We start from the raw sequence: 16,719 nt of genomic DNA, 5'->3' as shown, positions 1-16,719 counted from the left end.
GCACTGGCTTCAACTTAAAGTCACCAGCTGCTTTAACAAGAGTCAGCCTGTCCTTTGACGCTTTGAAGCCAGGCTTTCACTTCTCTAACTATGAAAGTCCTAGGTAGCCTCTTACTCCAATAACATTGAATCACTGTTGTTTAGTGTGGCCATCTTCATTAATTATTTTCTAGAGAATTTGCAGCAACTTTTCCATCAGCACGTGCTGCTTCGTCTTACATTGTGATGTATGGAGATAGCCTCTTTCCTGGGACTTCATGAATCAACCTCTGCTAGCTTCAGACTTTTTTTTGTTTTTGAAGTTTCCTCACCTCTTGCAGCCTTCATATAACTGAAGCGAGTTAGGGCCTTCTCCAAATTAGGCTTTGGCTAAATTAGGGCATGTTGTGGCTATTTTGATCTTCTGTTTGGCCCACTCAGACTTTCTCCATATGATAAAAAAGGCTGCTCCACTTTTTTATTATTCCTGTGTTCACTGGAGTAGCCCTTTTAATTTCCTTCAAGAATGTTTCCTTTGCATTCACATCTTAGCTAACTGTTTTGCACAAGAAGCTAGCTTTTGGCTTGTCTCAGTTTTCAACATCTTCCTCACTAAGCCTAATCATTTCTAGCTTTTGATTTAAAGTGAGAGACATGTGACTCTTCATTTTCAACAGTTAAAGGCCTGATCATTTGTGTCCCAGGAGATAGGGAGGCCTGAAGAGAGAGAGAGACTGGGGTTGGTGGAGCAGTCAGGACAGATACAACATTCATTAAGTTGACTGTCGTCTTATGGGTGTGTTTTGTGGCAACCCTAAATAATTGACATAGTCACATCTAAGATAATTGATCACCATAACAAATATAATAATGATGAAAAAGTTCGAAATATTTCAAGAATTATCCTAATATGATACAGGGAGACAAAATGAGCAAATACTGTTGGAAAATGGCACTGATTGACTTGCTGTAGGTGATGTTGCCAACTTACAATTTTTAAAAAACATAGTCGATATCTCTAACTGCAGTAAAGTGTAGTGCAGTAAAATATATGCCTGTATTTACAGTTAAGTTAAAAACTTCAGTTCCTCAGTCACACTATCCCTGTTTAAAGTGCTCAGTAGCCACATGTGACTAGTAGAACATAAAACGTTGGCCTGTGCATATAAGTAAGTGATATTTTGCTGTTTTACTTTCAAACATCCTGCTTCAAAATGATGAACACTTAGGATTTTATAAAGTCCAAAAATATCAGTGTTTCCAACCACAAATGTGATGCATATGGTAGTATCTTTGTCCTCATCCTGGTGGTCTTTCTGATGAGGTTAGTGTGCTGTTTGAATTATGGGGAAGAGTTTACCATAAGAGTGCAAATTTTTAAGAAACCCGTATTGTATTCATTTTCCCATTTTGAATCTTTCTAAAAATTCTAATGCTACATTGAACATTTCAAGAGTGTAACAGTAAGAGACCCTATATTAGCCGGTGTGTGTGTGTTTATCTTCAGATTTAGTGTTTATGCAAACAGACCTGGAGGGCAGTCAGCTGAAGCTCTAGAAGTTAATTTCATAAAGCAGATCCCCAGAGTAAACTGAGAAAAGTGTCTCAGGTCTCCTCTTGGTACAGTAGGTAAAATCCTCTTGGTGAAACATAAGAAAATAAATGGGAGATAAGGGATTGGTCAAAGAAATTCATAGCATGATCATGAGAAGTTATTTTTGTTTTTCAAAAATGAAAGGTCTTACAAATGGTAATCCCAAATGTGATGAAATGGGGACATTGATGGTAGACATTTAGGAAAGCATTTGTGGAAAGAAGTTTAGTAGTATGTGTTAGATCCTGAGACTACTTTTATTTATTTATTCCAAGGAAGCAGCTTAAATGCAAGAATTTTTTCCTGTATGAAAATTTTACCCTTTATTATATGTAATTTTAAAAATGGAGGCATTTTCAGTGCCTAAATATAGAGGGAAAAATGATTAGACTATGATTACAGTTATATATATATTTTAAATGTATAGAAGGAAAGCTGAAAGCAGTCTGCTGTCACTGTGGACAGTAGTTATTGAGGAATGCTGTTTTTGCTTTGCTGCTTTTCTAAATTTTCAGTTTTTCATTAGCAAAAAAGTAATGTTTCTTGGGGAAATCCGTTTGGGAACATTACACCACCTGACTTTCTAGTTCTTTGTTCTGTGGTGAATTATTAGTCAAGTTTTAAGGATTTGTTTAGATTTTTTTCCTCCATCACTGTGCTTTTTTTCCTATAATGACACTCATGGCACATTGCATAGCTGTTTGTAGACCTTGAAGCAGTGTCTGTTCTTGTGCCACTTAGCTTTGCAGTTGGTACTTTTAAAACTTTTACGAAGAGTAATCACATAAATAGCAAATTAAGGTGCGATGCCTATACATATATTTTGTAAAAACTAAGTTTCCCACTTTTAGAATTTTATAATGTCCAAAAGCATTTGAGCTTTTAAACACAGATGGGAAGCATATAATAACCTCTGTAAATATTCTGGTAATGTTTTTGACCAAATTAGTATATATATTTTAATCCTTAGAGCTACCAGTTTAAAAAAAAACAAAAGATAATGCAAAGAAGTATAGCTAGAACATCAATGGAGAAATTAAAATGGAATGCTAAAAATTGTTCTGATAATATTTAAAAAAAGGTATAAAGGAAAGAAGAGAGACTAGGAGACAAATGGAAATAAAAACGGTAAGTTAAATCAATATATCAATAATTACATTAAACATTAATGGACAGAACACTCTGATGAAAATCTAGAAATTATCAGAAAGGTAAGTAGACAAAACTCAATTATATGCTGTTTACAAAGATATGCTTTAAAGGTACAGGCAGGTTGAAAGTAGGTAGATGGATGGTGTATGTCCTGGAAATACACCATGCAAACAGCAAGCACGTGAAAGCCTGAGAGGCCACATTAGTGGTATATGAAATAGATTCCAAGACATAGACCACTATCAGAACTAAACAGAGACATTTCATAGTGACAAGTGGGCACTTCACTAGGAGGAATAACACTCATAAAATGTGCCCGAAAAGGGAACTTCAAAATACATGAGGCAAAAAATTGACAAAGGGAGAAATGGACAGTTTCACAATCTTGAATATTCTAACATTTCTCAGCAATTGATAGAACTAGATTTAAAATATCAATATCTAGAGAAAATCTTAAAAACATCATCAAACACATTGACATACTATTTTCGAAAATAGCATCCAACACCTTCAGAATGTACATTCTTTTTGTGTGCATGTTATGGACACTGGGATAAACCATATGCTGCCAAAAGGCTGAAATCTTAAGGGTATATTCCCTAACTGCAGTGGAGTTCTATTAGAAATCAACAACAACAATATATCTAGGACAGCCTCAGACGTTTGGAAGTCAAATTTTGAGCTGAATGATAGAGAAAGCACAGCATACCAGAATTTGTGGGATATACTAGAGCAGTGCTTAGAGAGGAATTTATAGCTTTAAATGTTTGAATAGGAAAGACAAACCATCTTAAATCAGTTATTTTTTAACTTAAACTTGAAAAAGAAGAAGTTGAGCCCAAAGTGGCTATTCCCATTTTACTCTCTCTGCTCTCCACCAGGCTCTGTGTCACAGTATCATGAGAGCTGGAATCCTGCTTGATGGTGGAAGGGACTGACCTGATTTTGGAGCCCACGGAAATGCCCCATGCCTGGACTGCTGTTGAAAATAACCCTGGTCTTGATCTAGGTGGTAAACAAACTGCAAGCTTGTTTGACTTGCAGCGCAGCTACTTGACTGAGGCTCTAATACCAGTTGGGGCAAGCAACAGAGAAGACTCACATTTAACCAGAGACCTGACAAATGAGATAGCCATGTGGGCTTTGATAAGCTGCTGTGTATTCCTGGGAATTTGGAAGGCTGATGCATGTTTAAGAAAGACCAGAGAGGACCCCAGTTATTGACTCCTCTCTCATTGAACTTGAAGCCAGAAAATGAAAGCTGTGACATATTTGTAAATTGTCTGATTATTAAATGTGTGTATCAGCCTACACACAGACCTCCTTGGTAAAGGATGGAAGCTTTACTGGTTCAAATTGCTTAAGCACAATCTCTAACCAGTTACTGGTCAAATATAAGTTATTCCTAGGAGCAGCCCCTAGAAGCCCTGCTTTGATAGTAACAACTGAGCAGAGACACTGTATACTCTTAAGGAAGACAAACTATGTAGAATTAGTTTAGGCAATTCATTAAAACTAATAGTGACAGCAGCCAACCTAGAAGAGGTAAGGATCAAAATCCAAGGATGCTGTGATAGTCTAAGATGGTCAGTTTTCAGTAAAATCAAGAGACTTGCTAAGAAACCGGAATGTATTGCTCATGCATAGGAAATGAAACTAGCTAATACAAAATGTCTCTGAAGAGGCAGATGCTACATTTAACAAAATTTCAGGATAGCTATTATAAAGGTGTTCAAAGAACTAAGGAAGCCATGTTCAAAGAATGAAATGACAACATGTGACCATGACTCATCAAATAGAGATGATCAATAAAGAAATTGAAGCCCCAATATTGTGGCCACCTGATGTGCAGGGCTGACTCATTAGAAAAGACCCTGATGCTGGGAAGGATTGAAGACAGGAGGAGAAGGGGACGACAGAGGACGAAATGGTTGGATGGCATCCCCAATTCAATGGACATGAGTTTGAGCAAACTCTAGGAGATGGTGAAGGATAGGGAGGCCTGGCGTCCTGCAGTCCATGGGATTGTAAAGAGTCAGACAAGACTAAGCAACTGAACAACAACAACAATATATATACGGGAGTGTGTGTGTATGTATATATATATATATATATATATATAATGTTTATATAAATTCTAGAATCAAAAGTACAATAACAAATGAATTCATTAGAGTGATTAGCAGAGATTTGAGCTGGCTCAAGAAGGAATTTGTGACTTTGAAAATTGATCAATAAACATTATCCAGTCTGAGGAACACACATAAAAAAGAATTTTGAAAAAGACAATAAGGTATTTAAGATAGCTTATGATCAAAATAACTTATGTTTGACCAGTAACTGGTCAGAGGTTGTGCTTAAGCAATTTGAGGCAGTAAAACTTTTACTTTGCCAATGAGATCTGTATATTAGGTTTAGTAGACACAATCAGTAATCAGATAATTTACAGGTATGCCCCAACTTTCATTTTCTGGCCTCATGTTTAACCAGAGATGAGTAGATAACTGGGGTCCTCTCTGGTCTTTCTTAAGCATGCATCAGCCTTCCACGTTTCCAGGAATATGTGGCAGCTTATCGAAGCCCATATAGCTGTCTTATTTGCCAGGTCTCCTGTTACATGTGAGGTGATTCTCTCACTTGCTGTAAGCAGTGTCAGAGCCTCACTCAACGACCCTGCAGACCTGTGGAACATTATTAAGCATACCAACACATGCAAAGAAGTCCTTTTAGCTGAAAGAAAAGTACCATGTGTAATCCAAATTCACAGGACAAATAAAAATCACTGGTATAGGTAACTATGCATGTAAAAAACAGGGTGTTCATTCCTATTGCTATTATTACCTCCCAGTTTTAAGGTGTTGGCCAGACCGTTCTCATCTGTAGGCTTAACGGGGGAAGAATTTGCTTCTAAGCTCACTCAGGTTGTCATCAGATTAATTCCCTTGGTTGTATAGGACTGAGGGTCATAGCTGAAGGTTGCCAGTAGTTCTTAGAGGTAAACTGCAGATTCTTGTCCTGTGGGCTTTCCCAGCAAGACCCCTTAGTTCATGAAGGCAGCACAGAGAGTTGCAGTGAGTCTGCCAGCAAGATGGAGCCTCGTGTATCATAACATACGAAGTTGTGGCATTCCGTCACCTTTGCTAGGTTGTTTGGGTTAGAGGAAGTCCAGGTCCTGCTCATATGCGTGGGAAGAGATTTACACAAGGGCATGAGCATCAAGAGGCAGGGATTATGGGAGGGGCCCCCTTAGGAGGGTGCTGCCATAGACAATGTAAATATGTTTCCCCCTTTTCATCTCTTAAAAGACAATTATAAAACGGTTGTTGGGCTTATATAAAGATGTGATATATATGACAGTAACAGCGCAAAGGAAGGGAGAGGAAAGGTGGCTCTCAGGTTACAGTTTCTCTGTATTGCTAGAATTACATTCAAAGTAAGAATAGGAATGAAATAAACAGAAGAAAAGAAATCAGTGGAATTGAAAATAGACAAATCATGGAGAAAATTGATGAAACCAAGAAAAAGCTGGTTCTTCGAAAAGATCAATAAAATTGATAAACCTAAAGGTAGACTGATGAAGAAAACAAAAAAGCACATAACCAAAAACAAGTATTAGGTTTTCACTACAGATCCTGTAGATACTAAAATGATAATAAGGAATATAATGAGCACCCTTCTGCCATTTAGAAGAAATGGACAGTTTACTTGAAATACACAAATAGCCAGAACTGACCCAAGGGAAAAACATAATAATTTAATCAGTTTACAACAAAGAAACTTAGTTCATAACTAAAACTACACTAAAAACCTTAGACCCGGCTGCCTTTTCTGTTGAATTATTTCAAATAATAAAGGCATAAACATTAACAAACAATGAGGAAATGATCCCAAACTTAAATTGTATAAGGTGTGTAGGACCCTGAAACCAAGTAAAGATATTTCAGGGAATGAAAACAACAGACCACTATCTGTTATGACAACAGATAGAAATACCCTTAACAAAGTACTATCAAGTCTCATTCACCATTATATAAAAAAGAATATATCACAGCTAAAGAGTGTTTATCCCAGGAATGCAAACTTTCCTTAATATCTGAAAACGTACTGAGTAATTTACCCTGTTAATAGAATAAAAGTAAATACCAAATGATCATTCCAATAGATGCAGAAAATGGAATCGACAATATGTTTTTCAGTTGCTAACTTGTGTCTGATTCTTTATGACTCCATGGACTGTAACCTGCCAGGTTCTTCTGTCCATGGAATTTCCCAGGCAAGAATAGTGGTGTGGGTAGCCATTCCCTTTTCCAGGGGATCTTCCTGACCCAGGAATTGAACTTGGATCTCCTGCATTGCAGGCAGATTCTTGATCATCTGAGCCATCAGGGAAGTGCTTCCCCAATTTTGAACCAGTCAGTTGTTCCATGTCTGGTTCTAACTGTTAAACACCCTTGAACTGCAAGGGTGCTCATTATATTCCTTATTGTCCTTTTAGTGTCTATAGGATCTGTAGTGAAAACCTGATACTTGTTGTTATTGGCTATGTGCTTTTTTTGTTTTCTTGACCCTATGGATTCTTGGGAGACAGGTAAAGTGGCCTGGTATTCCTGTCTCTTGAAGAATTTTCCAGTTTATTGTTAGCCACACAGTCAAAGGCTTTAGCATAGTCAATGAAGCAAAAGTTTTTCTGGAGTTCCCTTGCTTTCTCAATGATTCAGCAAATGTTGACAGTTTGATCTCTGGTTCCTCTGCCTTTTCTAAACCCAGCTTGTACCTCTGGAAGTTCTTGGTTCACATACTACTGAAGCCTAGCTTGAAGGATTTCAAGCATAACCTTGCTAGCATGTGAAATGAGCACAATTATATGGTAGTTGGAACATTCTTTGGCATTGCCCTTCTTTGGGATTGGGATGAAAACTGACCTTTTCCGCAGCGGTCCTGTGGCCACTGCTGAGTTTTCCAAATTTGCTGGCATATTGAGTGCAGCACTTTAACAGCATCATCTTGGAGGATTTGAAATAGCTCTGCAGGAATTCCATCACCTCCACTAGCTTTGTTCATAGTTATGCTTTCTAAGGCCCACTTGACTTCATACTCCAGGATGTCTGGCTCTAGGTGAGTGACCACACCTAGAGCCAGACCACACCATGAGGTTATCCAGGTAGTTAAGACCTTATATAGTTCTTTGCAATCTTGCCACCTCTTCTTAAACTCTTCTACTTGTGTTAGGTCCTTAGTGTTTCTGTCCTTTATCGTGCCCGTCCTTGCATGAAATGTTTGCTTGATATCTCTAGTTTTCTTGTAGAGAAAACTCGCAGCTTCTTGTAGCTGCTACTGCTGCTGCTAAGTCGCTTCAGTCGTGTCCGACTCTATGCGACCCCATAGATGGCAGCCCACCAGGCTCCCCTGTCCCTGGGATTCACCAGGCAAGAACACTGGAGTGGGTTGCCACTTCCTTCTCCAATGCATGAAAGTGAAGTCGCTCAGTCGTGTCCAACTCTTTACGACTCCATGGACTGCAGCCCACCAGGCTCCTCCGTCCATGGGATTTTCCAGGCAAGAGTACTGGAGTGGGGTGCCATTGCCTTCTCTGAGAGATCTCTAGTCTTTCCCATTCTGTTGTTTTCCTCAATTTCTTGGCATTGTTCATTTAACAAGGCTTTCGTATCTCTCCTTGCTGTTCTTTGAAACTCTCCATTCAGCTGGGTATATTTTTCTCTTCTTTCCTCAGCTATTTGTAAAGCCTTCTCAGACAACCACTTCTTTTTCTTTGGGATGGTTTTGGTCACTGACTCCTGAACAGTGTTATGAACCTACATCCATAATTCTTCAGGCATTCTGTCTACCATATCCAATCCTTGAATCTATTCATCACCTCCACAGTGTAATCATAAGGGATTTGATTTAGGTCATATCTGAATGGTCTAGAGGTTTTCTCTACTTTCTTCAGTTTAACCTAAATTTTGCGATAAAGAGCTCATTATATGAACCACAGTCAGCTCCAGTTGTTTTTACTGACTGTATAGAGCTTCTCAATATTTGGCTGCAGAGAACATAAATCTGGTTTTGGTATTGACTCTGGTGATGTCCATGTGTAGTGTTGTCTCTCGTGTTGTTGGAAAAAAGTGTTTTTTATGACCACTGTGTTTTCTTGGCTCTGTTAATCTTTGCCTTGCTTCATTTTGTACTCTGAGGCCCAACTTGCCTGTTGTTTCAGGTACCTTTTGACTTCCTACTTTTGCATTCCAGTCTCCTGCGATGAAAAGGGCATCTTTTTTTCGTGTTAGTTCTAGAAGGTGTTGTAGGTCTTCACAGAAACAGTCTACTTCAGCTTCTTTGGCATCAGTGGTTGGGGCATAGACTTGGATTACTGTGAAGTTGGATGTGAAATGAACACATTTCCTTGAAAATGAACCAAGATCATTCTGTCATTTTTGAGATTGTACCCAAGTACTGTGTTTCAGATTCATTTGTTGACTGTGAGGGCTGTTCTGTTTCTTCTAAGGGATTTTTGCTCACAGTAGTAGATGTAATGGTCATCTGAATTAAATTCTCCCATTCCCGTCCATTTTAGTTTACTTATTCCTGAGATGTCAGTGTTCTGTTTGGCCATCTCTTGCGTGACCACATCCAATTTACCTTAACAGTGGACCTAACATTCCGGGGTACTGTGCAATACTGTTCTTTACTGTATCAGACTTTGCTTTCACCACCAGATACGGCCACAACTGTGTGTCATTTCCACTTTGGGCCAGGTGCTTCATTCTTTCTGGAGCTGTTAGTAATCGCCCTCCACTCTTCCCCAGTAGGATACTGGACACCTTCCAGCCTGGGGGGTTCGTCTTCTAGTGTCATCTCGTTTTGCCTTTCATACTGTAGATGGGGTTCTCCAGGCAAGAATATTGGAGTCGGTTGCCACTTCTCTGGTTGACTACGTTTTGTCAGAACTCTATACAATGATCTGTCTGTCCTGGGTAGCCCTGCACGGCATGGCTCATAGCTTCATTGAGTTATGCAAGTGTCTTCACCACAACAAGGCTGTGATCCATGAAGGGGTTGACAGTATAGTATACCCATTAATCATAACACTCTTAGCAAGCCAAAAGCAGAACATAACTTCCAAACCCTAAAGAGAGGCACTTGTGGAAAGCTACAAGTTTTCCGAAGACTACAGAATTACATCATAGTAAATGAACTGCTGAATGCTTTCCCTCTAAGATCAGGAGCAAGGCAAGTGTACATGTGTTTACTACATTTATTCAACATTTTGTTATTCAAATAAAAGTCCTGGAATTGGAAAGGAAGAAGTAAAGCTGTCTTTATTTGCAGAGAACATAATTGTGTATTTAGCAAATTGTAAGAAATCTACAAAGATGTCTAGAACTAAAAAGTGAATTTAGCTAGATTACAGAGTATACAGGTCAATACATAAAAATCAGTTTTACTTCTCTATACCAGCAAATAACATTTAGAGAATAAAATGTAAAACAATTCATTATAATAGCAACAAAGTTTAGTAATAAATGTATTGAAAGATGTGCAATACTTAATACACTGAAAAGTACAAAACATCGCTGAGGGAAATTAAAGAAGACCTGAATATTCAGAAAGGTGTTCTGTATTCACAGTTTAGAACAATAAATAGTATTTAGATAATTTGGAACAGGTTTACATTTTTGAAATATTTAGCATATTCCAATCAATATTTTTACAGGCCTGTTTGAAGAAATTGATGGGTTGGTTCTAAAATTTATTGGCCAAAAGAGTTTTAAAGAAAGTTTGAGGATATTACCTGCTATCAAAACTTACTATAAAGCTCCAGTGTCAAGATAATCACGTATTGGTATGTGGATACAGTTTTAGATTGGTGAAACAGAATAGAGTTCAGAAATACATCCACACTTATGGTAAACTGTTTTGTGGCAAAGGCACCAGGACAAATTTGTTTGTTGTTCAGTTGCTAAGTTGTGTCTGACTCTTTGCAACCGCATAAACTATAGTGCCCCAGGTTTCCCTTTACTTCACTATCTCCTGGAGTCTGCTCAAACTCGGGTCCATTGAGTCAGTGATGCCATCCAACCATCTCATCCTCTGATGCCCCCTTCTTCTCCTGTCCACTATCTTTCCCAGCATCAGGGTATTGGAGCTTCAGCATCAGTCCTCCCAGTGAATATTCAGGGTTGATTTCCTTTAGGATTGACTAGTTTGATCTCCTTGCTGTCCAAGGGACGCTCAAGAGTCTTCTCCAACACCACAATTCAAAACCATCAATTCTTCAGCATTCAACCTTCCTTGTGGTCCAACTCTCACATCTGTACATGACAACTGGAAAAGCCATAGCTTTGACTATGTAAACCTTTGTCAACAAAGTGATGTCTCTGCTTTTTAATATACTGTCTAGTTTTATCATAGAAATGAGCAAGCATCTTTTAATTTCATGGCTGCAGTCACTGTCCGCAGTGAGTTTTTAGCCCAAGAAAATAAAATCTGTCACTGTTTCCACTTTTTCCCCTTCTATTTGCCATAAAGTGATGGGACCAGATGCCATGATCTTTTGTTTTTTCAGTGTTGAGTTTTAAGCCAGCTTTTTCACTCTCCTCTTTCACCCTCATCAAGAAGCTCTTTAGTTCACTACTTCCTCTTCACTTTTTGCCATTAGAGTGGTATCATCTGCATATCTGAGGCTGTTGATATTTCTCCCAACATCTTGATTCCAGCTTGTGATTCATCCAGCCTGGCATTTTGCATGATATATTCTATATAGAAGTTAAATAAGCAGGGTTACAGTGTATAGCCTTGACGTGTTCCTTTCCCAATTTTGAATCAGTCTGTTGTTCCATGACTGGTTCTAACTGTTGCTTCTTGACCTGCGTACAGGTTCTCAATAGACAGGTAAGATGGTCTGGTATTCCCATCTCTTTAAGCATTTTCCTCAGTTTGTTGTGATCCACACAGTCAAAGGCTTTAGTGTAGTCATTAAGCAGAAGTAGGTAAATGTTTTTCTGGAATTCTCTTGCTTTTTCTGATACAGCAGATGTTGGCAATTTGATATCTTGTTCCTCTGCTTTTTCTAAATTCAACTTGTACATCTGAAAGTTCTTGCTTCATGTAAACAAATGGTGCTTGAACAAATAGACACTTATATGGAAAATAATGAACCTTGATCTGATGTTACACTCTGCGCCAAAACCAGTTAGCAGTGGATCATTGCTCTAAATATAAATGTTAAAGTTATGAAACTTCTAGAAGAAAACACAAAATCTGTGATTTTGTGTTAGATTTTGTGTTAGGCAAAGATTTCTTAAACAGGACACAAAATGCACAAGCCGTCAGAGAAAACAAATAATATAGACTTCATCAAAATTTAAAATTTTTTCTCTTCCAAAGACACATTATATAAAGTGAAAAGGCAAGCAGTAGACTAGGAGAAAATACAAGACAAAAGGGCTTGTATCCAGAATATGTACACAGTTGAGTTTTAAACTCAGTCATGAGTAAAAGTACATAATAAAAATGGGTAAATGATTTCAAGGACACTCCACAAAAAGAAAGTATATAAATAAGCCCAATATCACTAGTCATTGGGGAAATGTATGTTAAAATCCCTGTAAGTTACCACCTTATACTCAACAGAACTGGTAAAATTAACATTGCTAATAATGCCAAGTATTAGTGAAGATGTAGAACATTCGGAATTCTCATACATTGCTAGAGGGACTGTAATATTGTGTAGTCATTTAGAAAAAGTTTGGTGCCCTTTTTAGGTTAAATTTACATTTAGGGATTCTTAAGGGGCTCAGTGGTTAAAAAAAAAAAAAAAAAAAGATCCTTCTGCCAGTGCAGGAGATGTGGGAGACGCAAGTTCGATGCCTGAGTCGGGAAGGTCCCCTGGAGGAGGAAGTGGCAACCCACTCCAGTATTCTTGCTTGGAGAATTCCATGAACAGAGAAGCCTGGTGGGCTACATTACAGTCAGTGGGGTCTCAAAGAATTGGATGCAAGTGAGCTACTAGTTGCTCAGTCGTGTCTGATTATGTGACCCCATGGACCAGCCTGCCAGGCTCCCCTGTCCATGGAATCCTGCAAATGTACATTTAACATGTGACCCTGCACGTCTCTCCTAGGTAGTTTCCCAAATGAAATGACAACATAGCCACAAACAGACTATGTGAATGTTCACAGTAGTGTTGCTTATTATAGCCTAGGAATAACCTATTTGTCCATTTGCTAATGATTGTATAAATGAACTGTATATCCATAGTATGGAATATTGTTCAGCAGTACAAAGGGATGAACTTTTGATGAGCAACAACAACATGGGGATGAATTTCAAAAACATCACAATGAATGAAGTAAGTTAAATGCAAAAGCCTAATACTCTAGGAAATTCTAGAAAGGCAAAGCATTAGTAGTTGCCTGGGGCCTAGAGTCTGGGCAGGGAATTGACTATAAGGGGCAGGAAGGAGCGTTTTAAGAGGATGGGAATATTGTGGTTGTGGTGGTAGTTACATGACTATATAATTCATCAGTTTATCAACCTGTGTACTTGAAATGTCTCAGTTTTATTTTACTGCAGTAAAGCTGTTGGAAAGAAATCATTGGTAGGGAATGTTTCTCTGCTTTTATTTATGTATATTGCTAAACTTTTCAATAGGTTTAAATGGGTTTTTTGAGACTTCTGGAATTTGTATTAAATACGTGCACGTGAGGGGAGAAAGCTTGCTGAAGTGAACACAGTTATAAGGTTGATGGGGCTGCTGTGTTTGGTGTTCAGGGAAAGCTTTTCTGATGAAGAAACATTTGAACAGACACTGATGAAGTGAATTCAGTTAAGTCAAAGAAAGTCTTGCCTGTTTCTTATAGAATTTTATGTTTTGTAGTTTCTACTACTCCATTTAAGATTTTTTCTTATTGCATTGGCTAATAATAATTTTTGTTTTCATCTTTGTCTTATATTTTCCATGTTAATTTCTTGAGAAAAGTAACTGTACAGATTTTACGTGTTGTTAACCTACAGTCTTCATTCTATGCTTTGTTTCCAGTATGTGCTCAAATCATGCATTTTTATGGTTTTTACTTAGAATAAACAGATCATTGCTGTATTTGTTAATATTTGTTTTTCCTAGCTCAGTATAGCACTGAGTTATAAGTAGAACCAAAAAGAAAAAAAAAAAAAAAACCCTAAAGTGAAAAACCAAAGATGAAAGTGCAGGTTCATGTAACATAATTTTAATTTTACTGTAAAATAACACATGAGACTATTTGCTGGCACCTTTAAAGGTGCCCATGGTAGATGAAAGGTGGGAGAAGAGAAAGTATTCTTGAATTTCACTAACAGGAGACAATATTTGGAAGCAGTTGATTGGTTGGGTATAGATTAAGAAATGACTGTCTTGGCAAGATTTACGGTTTTGTTTGAATAATAGAGGTTCTTTTAGATTTCATGCCTGTCCTCACTTACTCTAGATAAGTAAGGTATCTGAAAAAAAAACTTGAGGGCATCATCTGTCAAAATGGGAACATTAGGAGCCCCTGTTCACATCTTACCAGTAGATGGCAGCAATGTGCTTTGTTTAAATGTTCTTGCTTTTATTTTTTTTTTAAGTCGCAACTTGAATATATACTATATAGTTTTCTTTTAGTGAAGAGCAGGGCAGATACGATACCCTTTTTTTCTTTAAACACATAAAAGTCTTATTACTGTTGTGTAATATCAGTTTATATGAAATAATTTTAGAAATTCAACTGATATAACTTAGCTAAAAAGTGCTAACATTGTATAGCTTTTGTTGTAACTATTTCTTAATTGAAATTTGTATTTTCCACAGTATTATTACTATTTTACATATACTTTTCTGCCTCATAAGTTTTTCTAAGAGCCCAAACTGTCATAAAATGTTATAGAACTAAAAAATATTTTTACTAAACAATACATGAGTGTTTAATCATGTAACTGTGGAGGCTTTTTATTTGTTTGTTTGAAAAACACTTGTGAATTTTTCTCTTTCATGAACAAACGAAGAATTAAGAGTGACTTTTATAAGAAGAAAGCATTTTACTCTTAGACAGTTAGGTCCAGTCAGCTATCTTCGCATGGACTTGCCAGCCTCCAGGAAGCAAGTGACCTGCCTGCAGTGAATAAAGGTTCTTTCCCCTCTTCTGCCCCCTGCCCAGGAAGGCCAGTGGGATGAGAGCGGTGCAGAACTGACTCTCAGCTTTAGGAAGGATTGGGGACAGGGGACAGAAGTCTCTGGCTTGAGGAGTCACATAGCTGATAAGTCATTTTAGTTTCTGTCTTCTCTTTTATTTCTTTCTTCCAGAAATCTGTTGATTTAGAAGAGAGGTTTGGAACTGTTTTAGAAAATAATATTTACACAGTGCTGAAGTTTCTCCCAATTTTTCACACAATGTGTGCTGCCTAATTCTTAAAAACTCCAGAGTTCTTGTAAAACAAAGAATTCAGAATAGACTTTTATCTTATAGAAACATGATTTATCAAGATCTCTTAACATATACCTTACATACTTTGGAATTTTTATAGACCACAAATAACTTTTTTTTTTTTTTTACCTAATATACCCTAAAATAACACAGTCTGCCAGACCACAGTATATCCGTAATTTAGAGCAGCAGATGTTGCTACACATGCTTCTTTTTAAGACCAAGAAGGAGCACAAGAGAAAATAAAACAAAAAGTTCAAAACAGAAGAGAAACATGAAACAGTGCAGAGATGAGGGAGTTGGGAGGCCAAGGGCGGCTGGTTAGATTAGCAAAGAGAAGGGATGTGGTGATCAGAGCTCTGTGTTTGCTGTATTTATCTTTTAAATGCTTTGTAAGTCATTTGCTCATCCTGTTAATCCAGGTTTGATGGCTTTCTACTAAAATTTATTTTCCATTAAAACTACTTCAATTAAGCTGAAGCAAGAAGGACTTGATACTCATTATGTGTTTAATCATTCCGCATTTTATGTGAGAACTGGCTAAGATGTGCTGTGCCATGGCAGAGTTGTTGCTTTTTCTCCCAGAGTCTGCTAATATTTTCATTTTGGTTTTAACTCTAGCTGATCCCACAGTTAAGGACTTAATCGGAGGCTTCACTGCTCTTCATTATGCAGCCATGCATGGCCGGGCCCGGATTGCACGCCTGATGTTAGAATCTGAATACAGGAGCGACATTATTAATGCCAAAAGCAATGATGGCTGGACTCCCCTTCATGTGGCCGCTCACTATGGTAGGGACTCATTTGTCCGACTCCTACTGGAGTTCAAGGCTGAGGTTGACCCGCTCAGTGATAAAGGTACAACGCCGCTTCAGCTCGCCATTATCCGAGAGCGGTCAAGCTGTGTGAAAATCCTCCTGGACCACAACGCCAACATCGACATTCAGAACGGTTTCCTGTTGAGATACGCTGTGATTAAAAGCAATCACTCTTATTGCCGAATGTTCCTCCAGAGAGGAGCAGACACAAACTTGGGTCGCTTAGAAGACGGACAGACTCCTTTACATTTGTCTGCCCTTAGGGACGATGTGCTCTGTGCACGGATGTTATATAATTACGGAGCGGACACGAACACAAGGAACTATGAAGGACAGACCCCATTGGCTGTTTCAATAAGCATTTCTGGAAGTAGTCGGCCGTGTTTGGATTTCTTACAAGAAGTCACAAGTATGTAATTTAATTATTGCTATTATTACATTTAAAAAAATTTTTTTGCATCTTAAGGAGGAGCTTAAGGTGTTTTTACAACTTAAAATGACCAGATGTTAATGATTCTTGTTAGCCCTGCTCATTCCACTCGTCTGAAATGAAAAAGAAAGCTCTGTATCACAGGATTTCATAAAAATAATCAATTGTGTTACTAAAAGTAAATAGGCATAGATAGGATGAGAGAAAAATTGGCCAAAAGGATGCAGAGAGAAGAATTTTTTAAATTAACCGAGATCAATACTAGAACAGGGCATTTCCTACCAGTCATAAACATAGTCTTTCCAG

At 37.9% G+C, this 16,719-nt stretch overlaps 1 protein-coding gene across 4 annotated transcripts in view; it reads left to right on the top strand.

Moving 5' to 3' along the window:
• The window catches only part of ASB7 (ankyrin repeat and SOCS box containing 7), a 55,832-nt gene that overhangs the window by 22,191 nt on the left and 16,922 nt on the right, over positions 1-16,719 (top strand). For all 4 annotated transcript variants that reach the window (XM_061394232.1, XM_061394231.1, XM_061394233.1 and 1 more), the window contains one exon: positions 15,787-16,392. In XM_061394232.1, the coding sequence (XP_061250216.1) occupies positions 15,787-16,392 (606 nt within the window). The remainder of the gene's footprint in view (positions 1-15,786; positions 16,393-16,719) is intronic.

This window comes from Bos javanicus, chromosome 21, assembly GCF_032452875.1.
Source record: "Bos javanicus breed banteng chromosome 21, ARS-OSU_banteng_1.0, whole genome shotgun sequence".
NCBI classification, from domain to species: domain Eukaryota; kingdom Metazoa; phylum Chordata; class Mammalia; order Artiodactyla; family Bovidae; genus Bos; species Bos javanicus.
Note: the sequence above shows the minus strand (reverse complement) of the source record. Positions and strands in the feature narration are given on the sequence as shown.